Consider the following 26,584-nt stretch of genomic DNA (forward strand, 5'->3'; position numbering starts at 1 on the left):
CGGTCTCCAACAGCAGCAGCGGCGGCGCTTCAGGCCCGCGCTTGGCTTGCAACCCCGCTTCTGTGCGGGCACAGCGTCAACAAGTAACCGAAGCGGGAGGGAGGGCGCAACAGCTCGCACCGGCGGCGGCGGCAGCGGGTGCTTCGCCCGAGAGGAATGGGCGACTCAAAGCGGGAGGAGGAGGGCAATATTGAGCAGCCCAACGAAATGGAAAGCAGCTTCGTCTCCCAAGAGGAGGAGGAGGAGGAGGACATAGTTTTGTACACATTACGCACGCAAACCGAAAAGTGCATCTCTCTCTTTACCAACAACAAGTTGAAGGGAGCCGAGCCATGTGGGCACGGGTATCCTGGTGCCATCCCCAACCCACCGCCTCCCCTGTTTTGCCCAGGACGAACCTCTGAAAGGGTTAATCGGCGGCGTCTCTCTCGCCTCGTAAATCTGGAAAAGGGAGCGGGGGGGGGGAGAGAGGCGGCGGCGGCGACAGCAACAGCACACAGGCAAGGAATTACGAAGTCGCGAACCGGGCTGGTGGGGGAACCTATTGCTACATCCATCCTCTCGCTCCTTCCTGCGCTCTGTGGGCACCATTTACTTTCTCTTGCTGCTGCAGGTGCTTTTGGGGAAAAAAAACTTTGAGCCTAGCTAAGCCCCCTCCCTGCACGCCCCCAAAGCAGGAAATCGTGCAACACACACACGGACCCCGCGTCACTTACCGTAGACCCCTTGTCCCCTGGTGTACACCGGGACCAGAGAGAGGAATAAAACCCAAATAGTCTCCATCTTCAAGGCAGAAGCTTCATAGCCTGCGAAGAAGAACAGCCCAAGCACCACCTCCAAAAAAAGCCCAGACAGCATCAGGCGGTGGATTCGAGAGAGGCAGGCGAGGAGGCTTTTCCTGAACCGGCTCTGCTATTTTGCGCTTTTGTAGATATATAGATATACTGTACATGAAAAATGCCCACCACTTCCTGGGGCTCGAAGCAGGAAGAGAGGGATCCAGCGAAAGGAAGGGAGCCTTGGCCGGGCACAGGGCGCCTCAGCCCGGCTTAGCCAAGTCAACTCCAGCCAGTGCTTCTCGGGAAGCTCGCGATCTCCTCCACGCACGCACACACAACAGAGCGAGGGAGCGAGTCAATTTGAACGAAAAGAAATATCCGCCCTCCCCAAACGGGGAGCAGTAATTGCAAGTGTAAAAGGTGCGAGGAAGGGAGGAGAGGAAAAGCCAGCGAGGGATCTGGTTTCTCCCCCCCTCTCCTCCCCCCTCTCCTCGCTCCCCGTCTTGCCTTTCGCCGGATCCCGGAGTCCTCCCAGAAGAAAACAAACAGAACTTCACGCCCAGACGTGCAACGGCGACGAAATAACAAGGCGATTCAAAACCAGAAGGCACAAGACGAAGCGATCCAGTGGCGACGCAAAATCCACAGAGAACTTCCGCGGGTTTCCCCCCTTTTCTGGCTGTGCTCCGATTCCTTTCAAGCAGAGAGAGTCGTATTTGTTGGGGGGGCGGAGGGAGAGAGACGTCAAGTGCTTTCTGAACTCCCCAGCTTCCCAAACTCAATCGCCTGCCAACTGGGGCCAACTTGAGATGCGACGACGACGGAGAGCGAGGGAGACACACGGACTCCTCGCCCTCCCTCCTACTAATGAGCCTCTGGCTGCAACCCCAGGAGCGAACAAGGGGGCGCGAGGAGGGAGGGGAGGCGGGTGCGCGCGTGTGTGAGAGATGGGGAGGGAGGTGCGGAGAAGGAAACCGAGAGGCAGCTGCTGGGGCAATAGGTAATCTTCCTCTTCTTGCCTCCAGCTGCTTTCTCTCCCTTTCCCCCCGATTTTGGAATTAATTAAATGCAGGGATGACTTTTGCTGCGTGTGGTGGTTTTGTGTGTGCTGTTTTCCCCCCTCCAAAGAAGCATCTCTCGTTCCCAGCTCCTTCAAAGCTGCCGAGCTCCGCTCTCTCCAGGCCGAAGTTGCTCAGTTGCAGTGCATCGCATGCCGGCCTGATAGTGGAGGAGGAGGAACGAGGGCCAGACACAACACTCGCTCCGCTTGTCGCGCTTTCCCTCCCCTCCTTCGACCTCTCTGCCCCCTTGCTCTCGTTTTTGCCCGAATCAGCGGGTCAGATTTATCCAAAGTTTTAAAGCGCGTTGGACTGACGTTTTGGCAGCTGGAAAGCTCCCTCCCTCTTCCCTCTCCTTTTGCAATTTATAAAATCTCTTTTTTCCTAATGTGTTGTTTTCTCTTTGTTCTCTACAGATGGGAGACAGAAACGTTCCATCTTGGATGTAACTTCTGAAAGAGGGGAGGGGAGTGAATTAGGGCAAGAGGACTGAGAAACTTGCAGAAAGCGGCTTTTCACTGCAAAGGACGGACTGTAATAGGGGAGTGGCAAGCCTTGGCTCCTCCCCCTTCTAGAAGAACGTGTGTATATATAGCAAGCGCACAACTACAATACTGCACCCCCAGTTCTGTTCCGCTTATAGAAGGCGGCTCTGCGCGGTGTAACTCTATACCTGCTTCGCCGTGATCTGCTCTAGAAGGCAGCTCAGCCTTCCAGAAACTTACGGGTCTCTCGGCCGGGAGAACTCGCTCTCTTCTCGTACTAGCAGTCACCTTTCCCCCAGATCGCCAAGATGACTCAGGAGGAAAGTCCGATCTCCTGAGCCTTTTGCTCAGCTCGAGCACGAAGTAGGCGCCCTCTTCTAATCGCAGTCCCTATCCTGAAGTAAGCCTGCAATCCTCCAGGATCTGCCTGTTAAGCCGGCTGCCTCCCTCCGTCTACCCTCCCCACCCCTCCACTTTCGCTCGTTCTCCCATCTTTGCGAGTCCCTTCTAGTTTTGAAAAAGAAAGAGAGCCAATTAAATCAACCCTGCTCCAGCGGAGTCCTGCCTCCTATCCAATTCTCCCGGCCTCCCCCAGGGCCAATTAGAGAAAACAAAACAAGGCTGACAGAAAACGGATCTATCTGGTTATACCCCCCCCCCGCTTTTTCATTCCTTTCCCCTTCTGCAAGGAAATGCCAGGAATCGGCCGAGGTTTCAGCCGTCCACGCTAAAGCGCACAGCGCGGTCGGGCGCACTGGTTCGGCGCCCGGCCTCGTTCTCTGGAAGAGCGTCGCGGGCGGAGAGCCAGCCGGGAGGAACAGACCGCGGCGGCGGCGACTGTGGGCGTCTGGGCTCCCCAGCCACCGCGATCTATAGGTTTGTCTTGCAGGGGGTGTCGCGAGGGGCACGCGGATCCAGCCGGGGAGGAAGGATCCGCACGGTGCGCTCTGCACATTCCCCTTGCGCGCGCGCTTGCACCTGTTGTGTGGCTGCTCATTTCGCGCTGCGAGAGCGCGAAGGCCCGCCGCGCTTGCAAGCCCATCAGCGATGCAAGGGGCGTCTGCAACCCGCTTGCGCTGCTGCTGCTGCTGCTGCTGCTGTACTGGTGCACGTTCGTCCACTCCGCTTTGTACGTGTCTGTGTGTCTGCGCGTTACGCCGCTGTAGCGCTCCTGCGAGGCTTTTGCGCCCGGGGGAGACGCCTGGCCCGTGATGCATGCATGCATGCACCCTCGGCTTGCGTGCTGGAGAATCCCAAGCAGCGGTGCCGGTGTGTCTGCTTTTTCCCCTTTATTTCCCCACCCCCACCCCACTTTGCTGCAAATCTTTCTCCACAGGCGAAGATCCGAGGCGACCAATTTGCCGTTCGAGGCCGTCGGGGGAGGACTTCTCTCAGTAGGCAATTCTGGCAGTGGAGCAAGTCCTTCCAAAAGGCTCTGTAGCCAGAGTCACCCGCCTTCCTCGCAGGTGGGCGTCTGGGCAGGATTATGCAAGATGTCGTGTCCCGGGTGAACAGAGCAGAGCAAAACTCCTGGAACGCCGTCTGGCTGGTCCATTCCTTCAGACTCTCTAGGTTTGGTTTCCATTTTTCAAGATTTTATTTTGCAACTTTCCTGCTTCCAGCGATTCCCCCTTCTCCTGTTCATTAGGTCAAGAGGATTCTCCTCCCCACAATCCTATTTTAATCTTTTTATAAATGAACGTTTTATATTCCACATCCGAGATGAGGGAAGTGTTAAATCAAAATTTCCTCAAGGAACAAACCCTTAATTTTCAAATTACACCAAGATCCCATTTTAAATGATCCCATTTTAGAATGATGGGGTGAAGATGTGCAGACAATGTAAGCGAGGCTGTTAAAATATTAATCAAGAAGTGCCTACTTGCTTTATAGAAACTGATGATGCAGAAATAGTTCTGTTAAGTTTTACTCTCTACCCAGCCCAAATGCATTTCCTGAAATAATTGAACTCCCATCAGCCAGTCCCTGTCTTAAAATAGCGCTGTAAAGCATTATTTTCTCCCATCACAATAAACGGATTTGAGCTACCTGCAAGTAATGGGGAATATATATTTCAGCATGAGACCTTGTGATGGTGAGGAAATGGGGCTGTTATTGCAGACGTTTATTCTTTCTACTGAACTCCTAGCAGTGAGGAAATAGATATTTTTGATCATTGTGCAACTGAGTATCTGGAGGTGTGTTATAGATACACTGATTATTTTACACTTTTTCTGTAACAAGCAGCATCAGTCCACCTGGGTTTGTTGTTCTTGTTTTTTGCACAAATAAATAAGTCACAAGACATCTGGGGTTGAGAAGGAGGGAGCGTGTGCTTCTTGATTCCGCCGCCCCCATATGTTTGTCTCTGTTTCATTTTTACCTATCTAATGCAATCTCATCTGTAGTGAGATCTGCTGGTGGGGATCCAAATAAGGGGCCCCTGCAGACTTGTCATTGATGTAATAATAGTGCATTCATGGTGGATTTGTATTGGACCATCTACACACCATCCCACTTTTATTTGTTCTGCAGTGCTAATGTTAACACTTAATTGCTGTCTGTAGGAGCACTCTTACTCTACAGCAGAACAAAAAACAACCAGGAAATTTGTGGTATAGAAAGCTACAGGATTTTAGCAGATTTCTGCACCTCTTGCAAACAAAGCTGCATGACCGCCCAAAAACATTTGCTGTCAAAAATAGCACTGAAAGTCATGGCCCTGGGTAACTGCCCTGGTAACCTCATGAGCACAACTCATTATGAACGTGCGACGAAAAGGATGTCTGGAGGGCCTGAAGCAGCATTCAGCCCAACCTCTTGTTTGTCTTCAGTTTCACTTTTGCCAAGAATCCCAACTTCCACAGCTGAATTCCTAATAATCTTTTCTCATTCCACGAGGAAGAAGTGCAGCTGCCAGGACATGTGAACACAAGCAAGCTGGTTGGAACCAACAGTAGCTGAACATTGGGGTTTTCCAAAGCGGCAAGCCCTGCGGGTCACATGCACCAGTTATTGGGCACTGTTGAAAGGGATCAAATTTCCAGGTGCCCAGTGCGTTTTTGGATTTTCTGCCTCAGGCATCAAAAGCTTTTGAGCAGGCCTGCAGGATAGTGCATCTCTACACTCTAAGCACTCTGCGGGACGCGGGTGGCGCTGGGGGTTAAACCACAGAGCCTAGGACTTGCCGATCAGAAGGTCAGTGGTTTGAATCCCCGCGACGGGGTGAGCTCCCGTTGCTCAGTCCCTGCTCCTGCCAACCTAGCAGTTCGAAAGCACGTCAAAGTGCAAGTAGATAAATAAGCACCGCTCTGGCGGGAAGGTAAACGGCACTTCCATGTGCTGCTCTGGTTCACCAGAAGCGGCTTAGTCATGCTGGCCACATGACCCGGAAGCTGTCTCCGGACAAACGCCGGCTCCCTTAACAAATAAAGCGAGATGAGCGCCACAACCCCAGAGTTGGCCACGACTGGACCTAATGGTCAGGGGTCCCCTTTACCTTACACTCTAAGCACTTGAGTGTCAGCAAAACATTGGCTTTCAGTGAGGCCCAACAGATTTATTTCACCAAAGACTATTTCTGATTTAATGTAAGAGACTCGAGACACACTTTTTACTCATTTGTATGGCAGTTTGAATTTAGTTCTTGATTTCATTTATAGCTGTCTTCTGTGGAACTCAAGCCATGAGGTTCCTAAGACTATGTAGTCCCAAATGCATCCACAGACCAGACTCAGAGCTGCTTAGCAAACACACAGAGCCAGATGTCTCATTAGGCAGACTCCATCAGATGGTGGAGGTGGCAAGGCGTTGGAAGATGGAGCTGAATGTGCCATGTGGTCTGCCCTCCACCCCATCACCCGGTCTGCTGCTTTCTTCTGGTCATCTACGGCATGTGGAATGAGGAGGCAGGGGTGGCACAGTTCATTTGTATGCTGCCATTCCTTAGTCAAACCATACTCAAGGCAGCATACAAGATCAAAAGATTTTATGTATTTCCAGAAATATAACAGAAGTTAAGTAATCAGAAGCAATACATGGAAACTTATCAGTAAGTATATGGTAAAATTAAACAATCCACACATAATTCATAGTAAGATTTATCAGTAAATATGCAAATATAATGACTAAGAGCATAAAAAAGCATCTTCAAAAAGTAAATCTTGACCCCAACAAAAAACACCTAAGCTGTACTCTACCCCAGAGGTCTATAGGCATCTTGAGAAGCAGGGCTCACAGGGAAGCAGCTTTTGCAGCTGGAGTCAGACAGGGCCCTGCCCTTCCAAATCTGGTGGAAATAGGCCAGAAGAGCCGGTCTTGTAGGACTTGCAGCAAAGAGAGGAGCAGGACTCAGAGCAAATGTGGTCTCTGGGCCAGATCTAGGAAGCAAAGTGTCTGCATCATGTAATGCCAGAACATGCCCAATTTTTTACAGCCTTTGACTTACCTGTTTACAAGGACGCAATATTACTGTGCCCTCAGCCGCTTGGTAAGTAACTGGCTGTCCAAGCTCAGCACACTGCCCATTGGACCATACCACATTAGGTTGCCTTATCAGTTACAGAAATTGGAAATAACATCTTGGCATCCGTCATGTTCAAAAGTGCCACTGGGTACCCCTCACTGACTAATTCATCTATGGTCTACACAGAGCAGCAGTACCTATACCAGTGATGACCAAACTTGGCCCTCTAGCTGTTTTGGGACTACAATTCCCATCATCCTTAGCTAACAGGACCAGTGGTCAGGGATGATGGGAATTGTAGTACCAAAAACATGGACCATCAGCTATGAGGTGTCGCCACCATCGCTCTGCTTCGTCTCGCTGGAATCAGAAAGCATGCTGCAAAAGAGATGTGATGCCCTGGGGGGGGGATGTATTTGTAAAAGGTAGGCTGGCAGGTATTGATTTACTCTATGAACGAGAATTATTCCCAGGGTTATGGAGCGTTATAGCCCAGCCAAAGGCTGGTTACTAATTCATGCTCTAACAAATAAGCAGTTAACAGATATAGCTGCTAATTAGTAAGCAGTTATTTCTATTATAAATGGCATTCAGTCGTGGAAAGGAGCAGTTAGCTTGCATCAGCAACGGGCGAGCAAGAGTTGACTGAATAGCTCTCACAAAATGACCAATTTCCCTTCAATGGAGGAGGTGGAGCACATAGGGTTTGTAGCTGAGACCGCTTTCATTCTTTAAGCTGACAGAAGGCTTAAATGATTTGCAAAAGCCCACATCTTAAATATTTTAATGCACTACACTTACAGGTACTGCTTGATAAAGGGTGGGGTTTTTTTTGTTTTTGCACAGGAGGGGGGGATTTAAATTCTAATGTACTTCTAAAATCCCTTTTTGCCTTTGCAGTCTGCGATATGCAAACCAACTCCTGTGGTTGTTTCCAAGGTTTGTTGTTGGATTACCAGTCATGACTTCTGTGAAGAAAACAAACCATGATTGCTGGTTCATGCAGCACAGTAAACCAAGGGTTGTGGCTTGTTGCGCCTGGTTCCAGAAAGAAGAGGAACAGAATAGAATAGGAGAAATTTAGTAGTGTGCACTAGTACACAGCTTGTGATACAAGAATGGGTCCATTGTGTTTGCCTAAAAAATAATAGCATGTTTGATAATAGTGATAGGCATTCCACATTGTAACTAGAAGGTTTTGAAAGGACATGCGCAAAAAGGGCAGCCATAATGATCAAGAGGCTGGAGCAACACCCTTACAAGGAAATTTAGTTTAGCAAAAAAAAGGGGAGACACCTGCTGAGAGTCTAAGGGTCCTGCTCCAGCCTTTCTCCACCAGGCCTAGCGGGGAGGACTGCTGCTACCCAGCAGAGAGTACTGTTTACATCAGGCATAGGCAAACTCGGCCCTCCAGATGTTTTGGGACTACAATTCCCATCATCCCTGACCACTGGTCCTGTTAGGGATGATGGGAGTTGTAGTCCCAAAACTTCTGGAGGACCGAGTTTGCCTATGCCTGGTTTACATTCTTTTAAACTGCTTTTTAATTGTGTGTTGGTTTTTTTAAAAAAAGATAAAATTGTTTTTGATGGTTTTTATGTGTTATTTTGGGGGGGGGGTGGCATTTGACTGTTTCTATTTTGATTCCCATATTTACTTGAATCTAATGCTCACCTTTTTTGGCCAAATTACGTTGCAAAAATTAAGGTGCACATTAGATTCGATGGCACATTTACATTTGCCATTATGTTTTTGGTTTCAAGGTTCTGAAAATTGAGGTGCGCATTAGATTTGATGGTGCATCAGACTCAAGCAAATACGGTTTGTATTTTGTGTTTTGTCTTGTGAATACCAGAACACGGACTCATCCCATGAAACTTAAAAGTGGGAGATTCAGGACACAAAACAGAAAGGACTTCTTCATACAGCACATGGTTATAACTATGAAATTCACTTCTGCAATATATGGCAATGGTCACCAGTTTGGATGGTTTTTAAAGGGAATTTATTTCCTGCCCTTCACCTTAAAAACAACTTACAATAAAAAAATAAGCTGGTTTTAAAACACATACACCTTGAGTATTTTAAAAGTCAGGGTAAAATGGAGGGTCTTCAGCATTCTCTGGTAACTGTATAATGAAGGTGCCAGAGGCACAGCCCACAGCTTAGGGCCCTCCACAGATAATGCCCTTTGCCAGGCTGCTGCCCCATAGCCTTGAAGGACAGAAGGATGGATAGCAGGATCAGAGGCACTGAATGCCACAGTGGTGGTGGTGGGGAGTTGTTAGCCTCGTGCCCTGCTTGTGAGTTCCCCATGAGTGTCTGGTTGGCCTCAGAGAGACAAGATATGCTATAATATGCTAAGCAGAAAAGGACAGAAGGAAGGAATGGAAAGTGAAACAACATGTCCACAAAACTTACTGAAGTGGGGAAGTGGCACAAAGCATTAGAATCCCCCTTTCTATCCAAAAACAGGCACTCGGTGTTTGACTGTTTTCTAAGGAGCAGGGTGGCAGGTATTAATTTACTATATGCAATGTGATAACCAATAACATGGGGATTAATTTTCATGATGCTTGCTGGATAGATTTTGCCATAGAAACTATTGCTCTGGTCTTCAATACTTACCTGTGGATTGGCTGCTAGTAACAAGCTTACTAACCGGGGTGAATGATAGAAAAAGGAGGAGGGGATGCACCGGTATTAACTGAAGTGTTTTAAAAGTAATTTGTTTTGACAGCATTTGTACATAACTTCATGACTATCTACATGTTTTGGTTTCAAGGACAAAAATGACAGCAGAAAAGAAATTTAAAGGCTATACACACTTGCAGCAACCAACCCATTATATTCAATCACATGAATATTTGTGTGAGAAGTATCTGTGTAGTCACCCAGAAAGGAAATGGAAATATCATGTGGACTTAGGTTTCTTTATTACTCAACTGTGTCTTGTAAAAAGCAGACTGGGAGTGCACTGTTCATAATCCACCTGTAAGTTTTAACAAAACATTAATGGAATGATAAAAAATGTAGAGGGCTCTGGTCTGTTTGCAGATATTCTGGGAGGTGTAAAAATGACTACATTTGCTGGTAAGTTATGAATTATTTGCTCTGGTCTATCACTTTGTAGCACTTGTTAAATATTATCTTTCAGTATTCCAATTGCAAAGTGAGACATTTCTTATAATTTTTCTTACACGTTTATAAAGAAACCGTTATCATGCCAGTTTCCACATGTTATAAACTAAAAAAAGGAAGGTTGTTGCTTTTTCTGCTGCTAATTTATATACAAAGAACATAGTCAAGCCAACCTCTGGTTGGGAACAAGTGCTTACTTGTGCTTACTTTGGTTTAAACCCAAACCCATTTCGCAAGTTTAAAGCCACTTCTTTATTTTAAATATTTATAATTACTTTTCAGCACATTTTTGCATGATGTTGTTACAGCCTCTGGAACAGATGTGGTGTTCAAAGGGGAAATCGTTCATAGATATTTCACAGTGTCACTGTGGGAAAGACGACTGATGAACTGGGAGATGCCAAGGTCCAGTTACTATACTATTAATTTTCTTGTGCTGATGTTTCCAAGCTATAACCAAGGGCACTCCATCACTCTCTTTTCTTTCTCGGTGACAGTTGGATGAAGCTGCTATCTATGTGCCCCAGCCATCTCTTCATCTGACATTTCCATCACCTGTCTCTAGTATATTTCACTCTCAGCATAATTCCCAAGATTCTATCAAATGGCTCTTAAATCTGATTTCTTTTTTTCTTTTGCAAGAACCCAAGCACAGTTCAAAACAAAATCAGAAGCACTTAACCAAGCATCAGAGGGACATGTATTGAGTCCGCACACTAGGGAGAGGACGGGGGGAAAGTGTCTATATATGTGCTCCTATAATGCTGCAGCACAGCTCTGAACTAAGGTGCCAGTAATGTGTGAGAATTCTGAAAGGTCACAGAATAGTTGAGGAAAGAGAAAAGCAGAAAGCTCATCCTGAACTAGAGGCACCAAGGAAGCAAAATGCACTGGGAAGATTCATCAATCAAGTCCTTGAAGCGCAGGACTAACCAGGACCATGGTTTGCTTTTTGTCCTTCAGCACTCTGTTCCATATACGTCTTCCAGTGAAAGACTGATAATAATAGGCCGATAATAGTAGTGTACCATTCCGAAGTGCTGGAATCAGCAACTGTTGTCAAATGAATATATAAATCAAGCTGAATTCCTCCTGGAATATCTCGCTCTCTGCTGAGCGAGAGCACATTGGGTGTTAGCCCTTTAGCTCTCCCCATGTTTTTCCCAGCGAAGGGCAGCAGTGGAATATTAAGACTGAGAAGAGCTAGATTTGTCTCACAGGTTCTCACCTTGCTGTCTTGGGAGAATGCCGTGCATCTGTTTCTGTAACTTTTGCAAATGCATTTTACAGCATCATCTGTGTTTCATCTGTATTTTCTGCCTCTGGTTAATGCTTCTTCAGTACACAGCGTGTTTGCTTTGGAAATAACCTAAGAAGAATGGGCCTGCTTCATCACCCTACCCTACATTGTTCGCTCCTCATATTCTCATTACTTATTACCTCTCAGTGAGAGGGGGAGCTTTCCAGCTGACCTCCCCCAAAGAAAAACCCCTGGATTTTTGTTTTTAGCACTACATACGTGCAAAAACCAGTCCACCATCTATAGTGCCGTATCCCATCTGCATGTCATAGAGTCCTGACCCAGTTAAAGTGAGTTGTGACTAAGTTCGGTTCCACAGAAAGCAGTGGGAGTTAGTCATGACAAACTTGTTCTGACAGTTTGAATGGGTTTTAGTCACAATTAACTAGCGAGATCAGAACCTGAAGTGTGTGGCGCAGGGATGTAGCCATGCTGAAAAGGAGAGAGCCATTTTTGTTTTTCAGTTCTTAGTAACTAGCTTAATGCTGCAGTGCTGTTTACGTTCCATCATGGAAGGCAGGCAGCTCAAAATAAAGATTGTTTTTAATTATTTCCAGTTAAAAGCTGTTTAGTTTTTATAGAACACTGTACCAATATTAATATTAATATTGATACTAAAAATGAGTATTCCAAATATGAAGTGTAGAATGTGGTTGAAGAAGCCACTTTTTGCCTTGACTTCTTGCAAGAACGGTGGTTCTGAAATACATAATTACTTTGTAATGCAAACCTGTCCTGCACATATTGGTGACATTCCAAGATGGCTACCATTGTCTGTAAAAGTTCTTCTCTGGATTGGATTGCAATCTAAGCTGTGCTTTCACCTTTGGCACTGTCAGGAACTGGAGTCAGGCCTATGTTAGCAATAAAACAATAAAGTGCTCGATTCTCGTGAAGTTAATTCTTTATTCAAAGAAATAAAACAGCTCAGTTCTGGTGGTCACAGCAACACTTCCCAGTCTTGCTAGAATGAAGCAGTTGTTGAAAGTCCCCACCTTCCCACCACTCTTTAAGGCTCCACCCCTGGTTCCTTCCCCAACAGACTAAGGCTCGGTCATCTTGTCTCTCTTTGCTCTGCCCTCTTCATTTCTCTGCATGTTCAGGGGGAGAGGGGAGCTGGTCAAAGCAGGAGGGAGAGATTCTCTGGATTCTTTAGCAGCCTGTCTCATCTCTGTAACCCCCCCTCCTCACCTTCCCCTGAGTTTGGACTGCTCTCTGCCACATCCTCTTCTTGCTCACTAAACCCTGTTGTGTCTTCAGCTTCCAACACCACCTCCTCCCAGTCTGCCCCCTCTTCCACTCTGACCACTCATCGTGATCCCACCACCATTTCCCTGGCTCTGAGCCTTCTTTCCCTGGGGGTTCCCTTGGGGGTTCCCCAGCTGGTGTCTCCCACCACTCCTGTGCATTCAGCCAGTCTATGACAGGCACCTTGCACACTGCAGTGATACCAGAGACCCTAGGAAATATAGCTTTTCCAGGACCCTGAATAAAGATGTCATGCACCCTGGAAACTACTTTTCACTGGCTTTTCTTGTACCTTGGATGTTGCTGAACGGGAATCAAATTGCTAGCATGATTTCCCTCATTGCGAGAAGTGAGGTTACAGGGAACCAGACAGAGGGCCTTCTGGGTAGTGGCACCCACCCTGTGGAACACCCTCCCTTCAGATGTGAAGGAAATAAGCAGCTATCCTATCCTTAAAAGACATCTGAAGGCAGCCCTATTTAGGGATGTTTTTTAATATTTAATGCTGTACTTTTTAAACATTTGTTTTAAACATTTGATTGGGAGCCACCCAGAGTGGCTGGGGAAACTCAGCCAGATGGGCGGGGTATAAATAATAAATTATTATTATTATTATTATTATTATTATTATTATTATTATTATTATTATTATATCTCCAGTGATCTCATTAGTTTCTGGGATTCTTTGGTGGTAAGGCTTGACAGTTGAACTGCTGCAAAATTAATTGGGATGAAATCCAACAATATCCAACCGTCAGCAGACTAGACACTGTTGGCTGGATATATTTTCCCTCACCCTTGTATCTCCTTGCTCCTTCACAACCCCAAAATCTGATCCAGTGTAAAAGATAAAACTAAATGACCCCATGATGGTCAATTCTAGTCAAAGACAACTGGGGGGTTGCAGCACTCATCTCACTTCAGGCCAAGGGAGCCAGCGTTTGTCCACAGACAGCTTTCTGGGTCATGTGGCCAGCATGACTAAACTGCAACTGGCGCAACGGGACACTGTGACAAGTGCCAGAGTGCACAGAAACGCCGTTTACCTTCCCGCCACAGCAGTACCTATTTATCTACTTGCACTGGTATGCTTTCTAACTGCTAGGTTGGCAGGAGCTGGGACAGAGTAACGGGAGCTCACCCCATCGCACAGATTGCACAACCTTCTGATTAGTAAGCCCAAGAGGCTCAGTTGTTTAGACCACAGCGCCACCCATGTCCCTGTGGGGGGACAGGGATGCAGAGGGAGGAGAGAAAGATACCCTAAAAAAATGTAGGTGAGAAAGATGGAATGTGAGGCATGGGGGTGTCTGTCTGGACCCTTTCATTTATTCCCAACAGGGGCTTTTGCACTCAAAAGCAAACCTTATGAATATTTGGCACACCACTAATTCAAATCCCTCCTTCCTCTTTTTGTCTGGTTTAGATGTGTGGCCTACATTGTCTCGAGGACTGAGAGAAGATAATAATAGTAATTTTTCACCAACAGGGATATTTTTGTTGTGACACTGGAAAGTGAGCCTTATAGATTGGTGGTGTTCCTGATCTATACAGACCTTGATTCTTTGCTCCTTTCCCAGCCCTGCCACAGTCAGCAGATGGCACGTCAGTTGCAATGCTGTTCAATGTGTGCTGAATGATCAGAGCCCCCAGCGTGCTGCCTTGTTGGGGAGCGCAGAGCAGAGCTGCCTCCTGAAGCAGATGGCTTCAGCCCGAGCTACAAGCTCTGATACCGGCATCACTGTAAGAAGTCTGCACAGTTTGAGCTGTGTCTGGTAAGGCATCCAGAATCCACCTCACAACAGGAAACAGGTGGCACCGACTAGTGCAAAGACCACCGGTGGAGAACAGTGCAGTGCCGACTGTTCAAGTCTGGCCCGATAAAGGAGATCCTTGAGACACACATTATAAAGCTGCTTCTAAGTGGAGGGGGAGTCTAGAGTTAAAGCTCTAATGCTAGAGCGAGAATAAGAATCAGTAGGATCAACAGGTGCACGATGGATATTTTCAAGGGAGAACTGGTAGTGCCGCCACCCATGCATTCTGAATGTATATTGTTCCTGGGAAGGGAAGGGCATCTTTTGCAGTGAAGGCTGATGCCCTTTGGGGCTGGCAATGCAGAAAACAGGCCAACTGGAAGGGGAGCCAGCTGATTCTAATTTTGACCCTCATCTTCCTTGCTGAGTTCTGCCGTGGCAACACTGAGGCTGGGGAAGAGGAAGCTGTCAGTCAATGCCACCCCCTGGACAGGTTGCAAGTAACAAGGCGGACTGGCTGAGGGCAAACTGAGCTTGGTAGGGCAGTGCCTCATTCAGCCTAATGGGTCACCCTCCACTGATCTTTATTTTATATTATATTATCTTTGAATCACTTTTAAGGGTGCAAACCCTCTCAAGATAACTTACTGGAAAAAATAAAGTAGAACCACCCCTACAATTAGTGAAAGCCAGCAATCCCAATGAAAGAAAACCCCTGGCTCAAAAATGCCAAAATCAAATACATAAATGCAAGTAGAAGCCATAAGCACTAAGATAAAGCCAAAGAAATCAAATGCCCCCCCCCCTGCAGATGGAGGAAAAATCCAATTCTGTACACATTTAAAGCAGAATCTTATCAAATTGACACGTTCGAAAACAAAGTGTAAAATGCAACACAGCTATCCTTCAGAATTCACACTTACCTGAACTGCGCAGTGAAGTTCTCCAACCAACCGATGCTTGCAGAAATGCTTGACTAGGGGAAAGTGTGCATTAAAAATGAAGATATTATTGAAAACAATATACAAAAATGCATTAGATTAGGGAAAATTACTTTGCAAAAAATGTGTGCATGAGGCAAACTTGGATACAAAAATTTGTTTATTAAGAGAAATCCGCACTAAGACGCTGACAAATTTCCATGAGGATTTTGCTGCAAAATGTTGAGAGCTGAATTTAAGACTGGAAAAATGAGAAGTGGAAAGAATTAAAATCGACAGGTCTTTCCACCCCAACCCGCCCTGTCTGCAATCCTGCAAGCCCAACAGACTCAGGTGGTAATGCATTCCAAACGCTTGTGGAAGCTACATGCTAAAGATGGGCAGCCGTGATCCTAGGCCCTGCTGTGCCTTGGGGGGAAAGGCGACTAGAATAAAAGTGCTGGACCAGATAGCTGATTCTCATGTTCTTATAAGTACATAGTCTGATTCTCATGTTCTTATAAGAAGCACTCAGTGCAGCTAGTGCACAGAAGCGCACCTGTGTAACTGGAATACAAATTGGTTGACTGAGCAGCTATCTTGATGAGAGAAAATAAAGAGCCAAGAAAAAAAGGGTGTTGGGCAGAAGGAAAGAAATGCAGGTTGTAGTGCAGGGCGGGACCTTTGAAGAAGGTTGCTGTCTTTAAGTCCTTTTACATATCTGCTTTGTGTGGGCGCTCCCAGGGTTAATTTCTTAAGTGCAAAATTAGCATGGTAATGATTAGCGGGTTAGCAGCTAAGGTGTATATTTGTCTGCTATGCAAGCAGAGACATCTAGTTGTCCACCACCCAAGTCTCATACTGACTCCTGAGATCTTCTTGATTTCATGCAAGAACTTGCAGGAGAAGCTCCTCCACAGACCCCAGTGGCCTCCTGGGCATGTAAGCAGTAAGGCAGCTTCTCAAGTCCCCTGGTCCTGAGATGCATAGGGCCATATATTTTAGCCTCAACACCTTGAACTCGGCCTGGTAGCAGATTGGCAGCCAATGCACATTCTGCAAGCAAGGTGTTATCTGCTCTTGGTAGTTTGCTCCCACAAGCAACTTAGCCACCACATTCTGAACCAGTTGTAGTCTCTAGGCCAACCTCAAGGGTGTCCCCATGTACAACACACTGCAGTAGTCCAGCCTTGAGGTGACTAATGCATGGACAATGATGACCAAGTTTTCCTGATCTGGGAATAGGCATATTATTAGTATTAGTATTAGTATTAGTATTATTAGTATTAGTATTAGTATTAGTATTAGTATTAGTATTATACCGTCCTTCATCCACCAGTCTCAGAGTGGTTCACAACATAAACTTACAATATAAAAACCACAATATGCATAGCAAAAATAAGAACATCTAACCAATGAGCCCTCCTCCCACAACATATTTAAAAGGGCATCGGATGTTAATCAGCCTGGTTGAAGAGGAACGTTTTTGCCTGGCACCTAAAGGTATATAATGAAAGGGCCAGCCAAAGCTCTCTGGGGAGAGCATCTCACAAATGGGGGGCCACCTCAGAAAAGGCCCGTTCTCATGTTGCCACCCTCCGGACTCTCATGAAGGAGGCACACAAAGAAAGGCCTCAGATGATAGTTGCATGTTCTAGGGCGGTTCATATGGAGAGAGGTGGTTCTTGAGGCATTGCAGTCCTGAGCTGTAACCAACCAAATTTGGTAAAAGGCAGTCCTAGCCGCTAAGGACACTTGCACCTCCCACGACAGTGCTGGATCCAAGGGTACAAAACTCTGCAACTGCCCCACGTTTAGTGTGTGACCTTATCCACAGCAAGGACCTGCTTTTAATTCCTTGTAGTTGTAGCATCAGTGGTTCTCCCCAGCAAGTATGTGCATTTTCTCCTCTGTTTCAGTTGTTCTTGATATCCTATTGTTCACATAGCAGAGGCTTGTTTTCCTTGGTAGGCAATTACTTTCCGTCTATACACAATGGAGCTGTCTTCTTGGGTGGTAGTCCTGTGAGACACGGTTACAAGCTATTTAACAATATTTATAATGCACTCATAATAGTGGTGTAGATTGTTTCAGAACACAGTCTCCCAGTGGAGGCATTGAGGGTATCCTACATAGTTTTCCATGTGGGAGATCACGTTGCTCCAGCCCTACAAGTCTGTAGTGGCTAAGGTCTCTTTTAATGCACATACGGTCCCACATTAAATCACTAAGCTTTATTCCTGCACATTTTTATGCTATTGCCCTATTATGCCCTAAGGGGAACCAAAACCTTTGAAGACGGATACAGTTCTTATTACAATACACTAAAAGAGAGAGAGAGAGAGAAGGAAAACCCCACCTCCACCACGCATTCATTTTCAAAATGATTTCCAATTTCTGATTGACAACGAACATTAGTAATCTGTCAGACCACACATAAAATTCAAGTTCTATAATGCACAGATATTAATAGTCAAGGATGTGACGGATTTCACACTCCCTACATACCATCCCAATTATCCCCAGCAAGTTTAATAAAGTGATGCATATTTCATCACAACAACTCACTGTCCTCCACTCTATAAGAATGTTATTCATTTTTTGGGGGGGAGGGGGAGGTCAGAGTTTAGATGGTTATGCTGTGGTTTAATATGCAAGGAAGTATAATGAAGATGTGCACTTTTAGCCAGGCCTTGTGCAAGGACAGCAGCTGTCACAGCAACTGGGGCCAGCCCTACCATTAAGGAGAGGGAGCCTGTTACCTCAGGAGAAAGATGCTGAGGGCAGGGAGAGGAGCAGGCAGAGCTATCTATGCCAAGCATCCCACTCTAGGCTACATCCACAGCATAATTTAAAACACTCTCATACCACTTTAACAGGCATGGCTTTCCCCAAAGAAGCCTGAAGTGGAATAAATTTTACTCAGAAATTAATGGGCCTTAATTTCAGTGGGTCAGCTCTGAGTAAATCTTACTTGAATACAAGCCCAGGAACTGTAGTTTGTTGAAGGTGCTGGGAATTGTAGTTCTATATGGGGGTGTCCTCAGCATCCTTTTTTTTAAAATTAGATTTTCGGATTTACAAACAAATAAAACAATTTCCATAAATTCCTTTGGACTGCCCTCCTCCCCTTTTGTGGGTCCTTATGTTAACTTTTTCTCCTGCATCTTCTCTGTTAATCCAATTCTATTAAATCTCCAATAAAACCATAGTTCAACTTTTAACTAACTACAAGCGTCATTCCAATCCTACTAATAATTTTAATTGTTTATGATGATTTTTAAAAATAAATTATATATTTTCCCCATTCCTTACTGAAATTTTGGTCTTCCTGATTCCTAATTCTTCCGGTCAGTTTTGCCATTTCTGCATTGTCCATCAGTTTAATCTGCCATTCTTCTCTAGCAGGGGCTGTGCCTTCTCCTCCTCAGCATCCTGAACTAACCACAGTTCCAAGGATTCTTTCGAGGAAGTCATGGTTGTTAAGAGTGACATAAAAGTGCTTTAAATGTGTATGAATTTCCCATTTTTGGACAATGGGAAGAAATCCCTACATAACCTTGAAATGCAAAAGAGCACTCTGTTAATGCTTCAAGACAAACTATTTCACAGCCATTCTCATAGGTATCTGATGGAGTGAACTTGGGTGGATAAAAGTTTGTGCCACAGTTAAGTCTTCACAATGCCACAAGCCTGTTCATTGCTGCAATGTACTAACACGACCACTCCTCTTCTGGATGGGAAAACAGCTAGGGGACTGGAAAGCAAGCCAAGAGGAAAAGGAGTATTCAACCCTTCCCCTACTCCTCCTTTGCTCTGAAAGCCGCTTATTGGTTTAAAAAGATGTTTAGGAAAAGATGCACATGATATGTCTTTGGACCAGTGAAAGTGGCCCATTAGTTCATCAGTATTGTCCCACTGGCCACTGCTTTTCAGCCAGGATTTCAATCTGTTCCAGGCAGTCCTAGTGGAGATGCGAGGGTTGGAATCTGGGACCTTCTACATGCAGAGCAAATTCTCTATGCCTGAGCCACTGAGCCAGGAGAGTAGCTGGATAAGGTGAAACACCTGTATGGTGTTCCTTTGGCCTCGGTGGGACCCTGATGCAGAAATAGAAGCTGTGCTGTTAGCCTTAGAAATCTGCTCCCATAGTGATCTGTCTTTATAGTGCCTGACAAGCTGATATTACAAAGCCACTATACAAAGTATGGGACACGGGTGGCGCGGTGGTCTAAACCACAGAGCCTAGGGCTTGCCGATCAGAAGGTTGGTGGTTCGAATCTCCGTGATGGGGTGAGCTCCCGTTGCTCGGTCCCTGCTCCTGTCAACCCAGCAGTTTGAAAGCACATCAAAGTGCAAGTAGATAAATAGGTACCACTCCAGCAGGAAGGTAAACAGTGTTTCTGTGCACTGCTCTGGTTCTCCAGAAGTCGCTTAGTCATGCTGGCCACATGACCTGGAAGCTGTATGCCGGCTCCCTGGGCCAGTAAGGCGGGATGAGCGCCGCAACCCCAGAGTTGTTCGCGACTGGACCTAACGGTCAGGGGTCCCTTTACCTTTATACAAAGTATGCAGGGTTTGCTTTCATCAAAAGCAAACTAACTTTTGTAGCAGTTCCCTAGAACTTGCTGCTCAAGGAAGCGGGGAGCACATTCCTAGGCAGGTGCCATGGAAACTTCCACCTCCCCAATTTAGGGATTGGTAAGTGCAATACCCCCCCTTCCTGTGCTTTCAACTCTTCCCTGTTCCCAGCATCTGCTACTCTGAGGTACACTGTTCTTAACATGGAGGCTCTGCTTAGCTATCAGCCTAGTGAAAGAACAGTTCTCTTGGAGCTTAAGACAAATTAACCTAAGGAAGTTCAGGCAAGAAAACTTTCTTATTTCCTCCTTTCCTCTGCAACCATTGTGCCCCATAAAAAGCCTCTCTGGCTAGTAAGGGGTCCCTCCTGGACAATGTCAGATGGGGCACAACAAGGAGACTGGTAGAGGAAAACCTAAGAAAGTTCACAGAAGGAAAGTTTCGCTTCCTTCCCACTGCAACCCCACGGCACAAGATTCAGAAGGGAACCCCGGAGCCACCAAAAGGATTTTTAGGATCCAAGTCTGTGAATTACATGAATTCACCTAACTCATAGATCTGGTTACTGCATTCGCTTGGGTGACTTGAAAAGGGATGAGATGCTCTTTAAAAGTCATCGAAGCTAATGCTGTAAACGGAACCCATGGCAATGAAGTATCGAAGTTGATTATGGTCCTGTGAAAAAAGGAGTACCATTTGTTCCTGCTGTTCAGAACCCAGTTTTATTGGATGACCTTGAAATCTATTGTTTTAGAGAGAATGTGCTCCATTCTCTCTTCTCTCTTTTTCTTTCCACACTATGCATAATTTTATAAACCTCTGTCATGTTCCCACTCAGATGTTCTTCTCGAAGTGAAAATTCTCCAGCCCCTTCAACCTTTCTTTATATGGTGTTCCAAACCCTTTGTTCAATTTAGTTGCCCCTTTTTATACATATATATCTTTTCCAACTCCGCAGTATCCTTTTAAAGAGGGAATAAACAGAAATGAGCACATATTGTAAATGCAGATGCATGATAGATTTATAGAACAGCATTACAGTGCTCCCCATTTCATTTCCAGTCCTCTTCCTAGTAATTCCTAACACTGAATGTGCCTTTCCCCCCCTTCCGCTTCACTGCATCGAACTGACATTTCAAATGAGTTTTCTATTATGATCCCCATATCTCCTTCTTGAGTAATTACTTCTAATTTAAACCCTGTTGGGACAAGTATATAAAGTCAGACGTAGGTTCTTTTGTCCCAATGCACATCACTTAACTGTGAATTTCGTCTGCTGTTCTGTTACCTAGTCGCTCAGTTTGAAGGTATTTATTTGCAGCTTTCCATAGGATTAGCATTTTATCAGTCCAAATAATGAGATGTCCTCACCACTTGACTACCTCACTGTTAATACTGACTGCAGATCACTCATGGCGGAATTTAACAACTACTGGTCTCAGTTCAGGTCTTTTCAGCAGACTCCAGTGTATACTTTTTACCACTGTGGAAACGGTAAATAACCTTCCTTTGTTCAGCCATCAGCTTTAACTCATTTCCAAAGACCCTGCATGCCAATGAAATGTGTAGTTGTTACAAGTCCAGCAAAACAGTATATTTGACCATACTGGGTTGGTCTAATTTCAACAGTGGCCTGGTCCAATAACTGACATGATAATCTGATAGCAGTCTACTAGGCAGGGGCAAAGGATACAGATGAAGAGGGGTGGGGAGGCAGGGGTGGCCATGCCCACTGTTAACTCTGGCTCCACCCACTATTGACATTGGCCACGCCCCCTACCAGCATGATCCCTCCCCCACGGATTACCCTTTCTACAGAAAAAAAGGTTGCTGATCTTACCCTGCTCCCTGCCTATACAGTGGTACCTCGGGTTACAGACGCTTCAGGTTACGGACGCTTCAGGTTACAGACTCCGCTAACCCAGAAATAGTGCCTCAGGTTAAGAACTTTGTTTCAGGATGAGAACAGAAATCGTGCAGCAGAGGTGTGGCGGCAGCGGGAGGCCCCATTAGCTAAAGTGGTATCTCAGGTTAAGAACAGTTTCAGGTTAAGAACGGACCTCTGGAACGAATTAAGTTCATAACCCGAGGTACCACTGTAGTAAATGATGTGATGTCTTGTGCACAAATTTTTGGGTCACATAGCAAATAGCATAAATGTCTTCAGAGTCTTCTTGTTTACTCCTATTTTAATGCCTTAAATTGTAAAAATAAATAAATAAATGCCCACAAACTAAACGGATTTTATTTATTTTCATTGAACAGGCAGGAAGACACAAAAGAAACACTAGACACTTTGCCAACATTTTGAAAAGGAGACCATTAAAATTATTTTAATTTCAAAACATGCCTACGCAATTTATTCAGAAGTGTCAGGAAATGTTCTGTTGTCAATGAGATGCAACTAGCAAGATGTTTACATGCTGGATAGGTTTGAAGAAATGCGAGGCAGAATTCTAAGCAGCAGTTGTTTTGGTTGGTTTCTGTGTTTTTTTAACACAGAGCTATAACAGAAAAAACAATGTTTAAAGCTTCTCCATAAACTTTGTATGGGGTGTGTGGGGTGTTAGGGCAGGGGTAGTACTTCTGGTGGGGCACACATTGTGCTCCTTCTGGGGTTGTCTGTCCACCTTTGGTCCCCACCCTACACTCCGCTCTCACCTGTGGCTTCTAGAAGCTGTCAGCATAAGAGTGCGGCCACCCCCTGGAAACAGCTTCGACTGGCTGGCCAAACCAGCCAATGAGGGTAGCCAATGAGTCGCAAACCCTTGGTGAGTTAGGGACTTCCCCGACATGCAAAGACAGGCTTCAGCAGATTGAGTGGACAAGACTGATAGTGGGACCAACGGTCAAGTTTTTGCATGTGCTACAGAGGGAACTGAGGGACAGACGGGACTTGTCAACCTGGGAAAGTAGCCCATTCAGGAGAAGGAAAACTCTGATCCTAAACCTCTGCTCCCTTTTGACTATACACATTCATGAGAAACTCTTCAGGAGTAAACCCCAATGAACAATCCGTACCCACTACCTTGCGGGACATTTTCGGGAGAAGAAAGGGTAAGGCGTAACCCCTACATTGTGGCTAGCAGCTTTGTCCTCCATGAGTTTGTCTAATATTTTAAAGCCATCACTGTGAGAACGAATTCCATAGTTTAACTATGATCTTCATGGGAAAGCACTTTCATCTGTCCCGAATCTTCCAGCTTCCAGCTTCACTGAATGTAGGGAGAAAAACTTTTCTCTATCCACTTTGGAGAACAGATCAATCTGGCACATGTTCTCTTTGTTAGGTAGGCTAGACTTGAGAGCAGGAGCAGACAGCCTAGAAGGGTGCTGAGGTGGACCTGGCCTCCATTAGCAGCATCACTGCTCTGTGCCAAGATGGAGCTTGGGTAGGGTGAGGCAGGAGAGCTGCAAGGCTGGGGTAGTACAGGTGCTCCAATGGAGCTACCTCAAGCAGGTCACGTCTTCCTGCCCTGCTTACTAGAGCAGGCCCTAATTTCAGATTATGTGGTCCTCAAATGCCCTGACACCTGCCATCTATGCATCTACCGCCATTGCATATTCATGTATTTAATCTGAGGGAAAGGAAGAGGTAAATCATTCAGATCAGCAGGTGTCAAGTAAATCATAGTGATGTACAGAAAGATCCACCTAGGCTATGTGAAAATAAATTTGGGCAATCCTGGTTTAAACTGTACACGCACCAGGTTACAGACATTGGATTTTACAAGGGAAACAAACAAGGCAAGCTCCCTAGAGAGCAGGATCGTTGTATTTAGTATATCCTAAGGTTCCTTATAGCACCAAGAATATCTTCCACGATATGTAATAAATACACATGAATATATGCACTATTTTTAACTGCATATTTCGTTCTGCTTGGCTGACAGAAAATACTGTAAGGAGATTTGTTGTATGAAAGTAAAATAGAATGGGGGTTGCCGTGCCCCGGGCAGGTTTTTGCGAAATGTAATCACTGCTAATCTGAAAAATAATGAAAGGGGTCAGGAGGCATCACTGTGGATTGTATTTATCCCATAATATGTAATAATATAAACCTATATGAGAAACCACATCATAAAGTGTGCTGACAAGGAGCCTGCTTTGGCCTGTTTTTATGTTACAAGCAAGCACATTGCTTTGTAAGGATAGGAACCTTGCAGTTCTTCCTCTACTCTTTCCAAAAATCTTTTGAGACCATCAACCACTGGCCAAAGGGAAATGCTGTGCTAAAGTTCTATGACCCTCTTCCTCCAGAAACTACAGTGTTCCTTTGCTGTGTACATTAATGTCTTCTGGACAACAGTAATACCCCCTGTGGACCAGGTCTCTCTCTCATGTGGCTTCCACAAGGTCACATGAATGAATCACTCTTCATGGAACAAAGTAGATGGGAAGGTAGGGGAGAGAAAGGGAGTCAAGTCTTTGTTGGCCACAGTTGCACTTGAGTCAGATCTGTTAGAGACACAGTGGTACCTCGGGTTAAGAACTTAATTAATTCCGGAGGTCCATTCTTAACCTGAAACTGTTCTTAACCTGAGGTACCAATTTGCTAATGGGGCCTCCCATTGCTGCTGTGCTGCCACACGATTTCTGTTCTCATCCTGAAGCAAAGTTCTTAAACCGAGGTACTATTTCTGGGTTAGCGGAGTCTGTAACCTGAAGTGTCCGTAACCTGAAGCGTCTGTAACCCGAGGTACCACTGTAAAGCAGCACTCAGAGAATAACAGCAGGGCATTTTTATTTTTTATTTATTGGCCAGGGAAAATAACAAGCTGTGGACCATGATTAGAGAGAGCCAGATGGTAGTGTGTAAAGAGGACACAGGCTGCTTCTCTGCTGCCGCCGTTCTGTCCTCTGCTGCCATAACCGCTGTAACTCTGCTCCCTCTGCATCTGACAGCAGCAGGGTCTCCGTCTGTGCCAGGAGAGATGAGTCAGTTTCACATGCATTGCTTCCGTGCCTAGGGAGAAACCCAGTTGCTTCTTTTACTTACTTCATGCCAGGTTCAAAGTGAGCAGCTTTCCACCTTTGATTCAAGCATTCCTTTGCTCTTTCCATACCCTTTAAAGAACTCAAGTTGCAGACAGAAATAAGTGTTATCATGTTGTTTGAGAATGTGTTATGGCGATGCTGACCCAACGAGGTGAACTACACATTTGGAACATGCCAACAGTAATATATGCTTGCATGGCGGCATCACAGTGTAGTGTGAACCTGAGATCTGATAGGCAGAAGTGTGATGTGTTAGGGACAAGACTGACATGAGTGGTGAAGCCATACTGTGCCACTTCTCAGTGCCTTGGGAGGGGGCACGGTTGAACCGGTTGCCCATCAGATATTACTGGACTACAACATCCATCCTGCCTGGTCATTGGCTATGCTGGCTGGGGCTAATGGAAGCTGGGGTTCAACAACAAATACCCAAACACCATAATTCTCTTGTACTCCCTGTAATCTTGATAAGTAACTGATCCTGCAAAAATGTGCCCTTAATGTCTTAGTTTTGGGGGAAGTGTGAATGTGAATATGACAATGATTCATGTCATGGACTGGCTGGATGCAGAAGAGTGGTGGGAAGCACCAGCTGGGGAACCCCCAAGGGAAGAAGGCTCAGAGTCAGGGAACTGGTGGTGGGATGACAATAAGCGGTTGGAGGGAGAAGAGGGAGCAGACTGGGAGGAGTAGGTGTTGGAAGGTGAAGAGGCAACAGGGTTTAATGAGCAGGAAGAGCCTGTGACAGAGAGCAGTCCAGGCTCAAAAGCAGAAGAGGAGGCTGGAGAGGAGAGGGCCCAAGAGGCAGAGATGAGGCAGGCTGCTGAAGAATCTAGGGAGTCTCCCCCTCCTGCTGTGACCAGCTCCCCTCCATGCTGGTCTCCCAGAACACACAGAGGTATGAAGAGAGTAGAACAATGAGATACAAGGTGACAGAGCCTTAGGCTGCTAGGGAAGGAACTGGGAAATGAGCCTTTGAGAGCGGTGAGAAGGCAGGGACCTTTAGTCCTCACAACTGCCTTATTGGGGCAAGACCTACCAGGAAGAGTTGCTGTGATCACTAGGCCTGTGCTGTTTTGGTTTCTTTGAATAAAGAGTTAACTTCACAGACACAGGTGTTTTTTATTGCTGACCTACTCCTGACAATTCATGGCTCAGAGAGTTGCTGGCAAATAACCACAGGCTCAAAGCAGCTCAACTGACAAAGGAGCAAACTATGAAGGCACTGGATTGCACCATCTTCTATCTTGAACCAAGAGACACTGTGTTGCATAAGGAGATTTGTTTTACGTAGGAAGCTGCTGTTTTACTGAGTCAGACGGTTGGTCCATCGAGCTCAGTGTTGTCTATACTGGCAGGGACTCTCTGGGGTTTCAGACAGGAAGTCTCCCCCAGCCCAACCTGAAGATACCATGGGACCTTCTGCATGCAAAGGCTCCACCCCTCAGCCATGGCTCTTCCCCTCATGTGGTACAGTCTCAGTGAGGTGCAATTCTACATTGAAAATTATTGTTGGTACAGCAGCTTCAGTCTGAGAGAGTACTGGGGGAAAGCCAGGAGAAACTGTTGCATGATTTTCCTTAAGACATGGTGCCAAATTAGGTGTGATGTTAATCATGTGGCTGGTCTTTGCCTGTTTGCTTTCTGCTCACTAAATAGCAGCTGCACACCATCCATCCCTGGATTCATGATTGTGATGCAGGAAGAAAAAAATACTTTTTCCCTATGAGGGCAGGGGAAAACAATATCCATTCCAACCTAAGTGATTCTATGTCTCATACCTCCTATTCCTCATTTGCCAGAAATAAAAACTTTTCAACCAGTGGAGAGAGGAGAAAGAGAGGGACATGTG

The 26,584-nt window shown here is 45.9% G+C and overlaps 1 protein-coding gene across 3 annotated transcripts in view; it reads right to left on the reverse strand.

The window, feature by feature from the left end:
- Positions 1–2,380, reverse strand: part of MDGA1 (MAM domain containing glycosylphosphatidylinositol anchor 1) — a 233,727-nt gene extending 231,347 nt beyond the window's left edge. For 2 of the 3 annotated variants that reach the window (XM_053382911.1, XM_053382913.1), the window contains exon 1: positions 717–2,380. In XM_053382911.1, coding sequence (XP_053238886.1) covers positions 717–858 — 142 coding nt within the window. In that variant the 5' untranslated portion in view covers positions 859–2,380. The remainder of the gene's footprint in view (positions 1–716) is intronic. The other variant, XM_053382910.1, reaches the window with a different exon arrangement.
- Between the last annotated feature and the right edge of the window lie 24,204 nt (positions 2,381–26,584).

This window comes from Podarcis raffonei, chromosome 3 (genome assembly GCF_027172205.1).
Source record: "Podarcis raffonei isolate rPodRaf1 chromosome 3, rPodRaf1.pri, whole genome shotgun sequence".
NCBI classification, from domain to species: domain Eukaryota; kingdom Metazoa; phylum Chordata; class Lepidosauria; order Squamata; family Lacertidae; genus Podarcis; species Podarcis raffonei.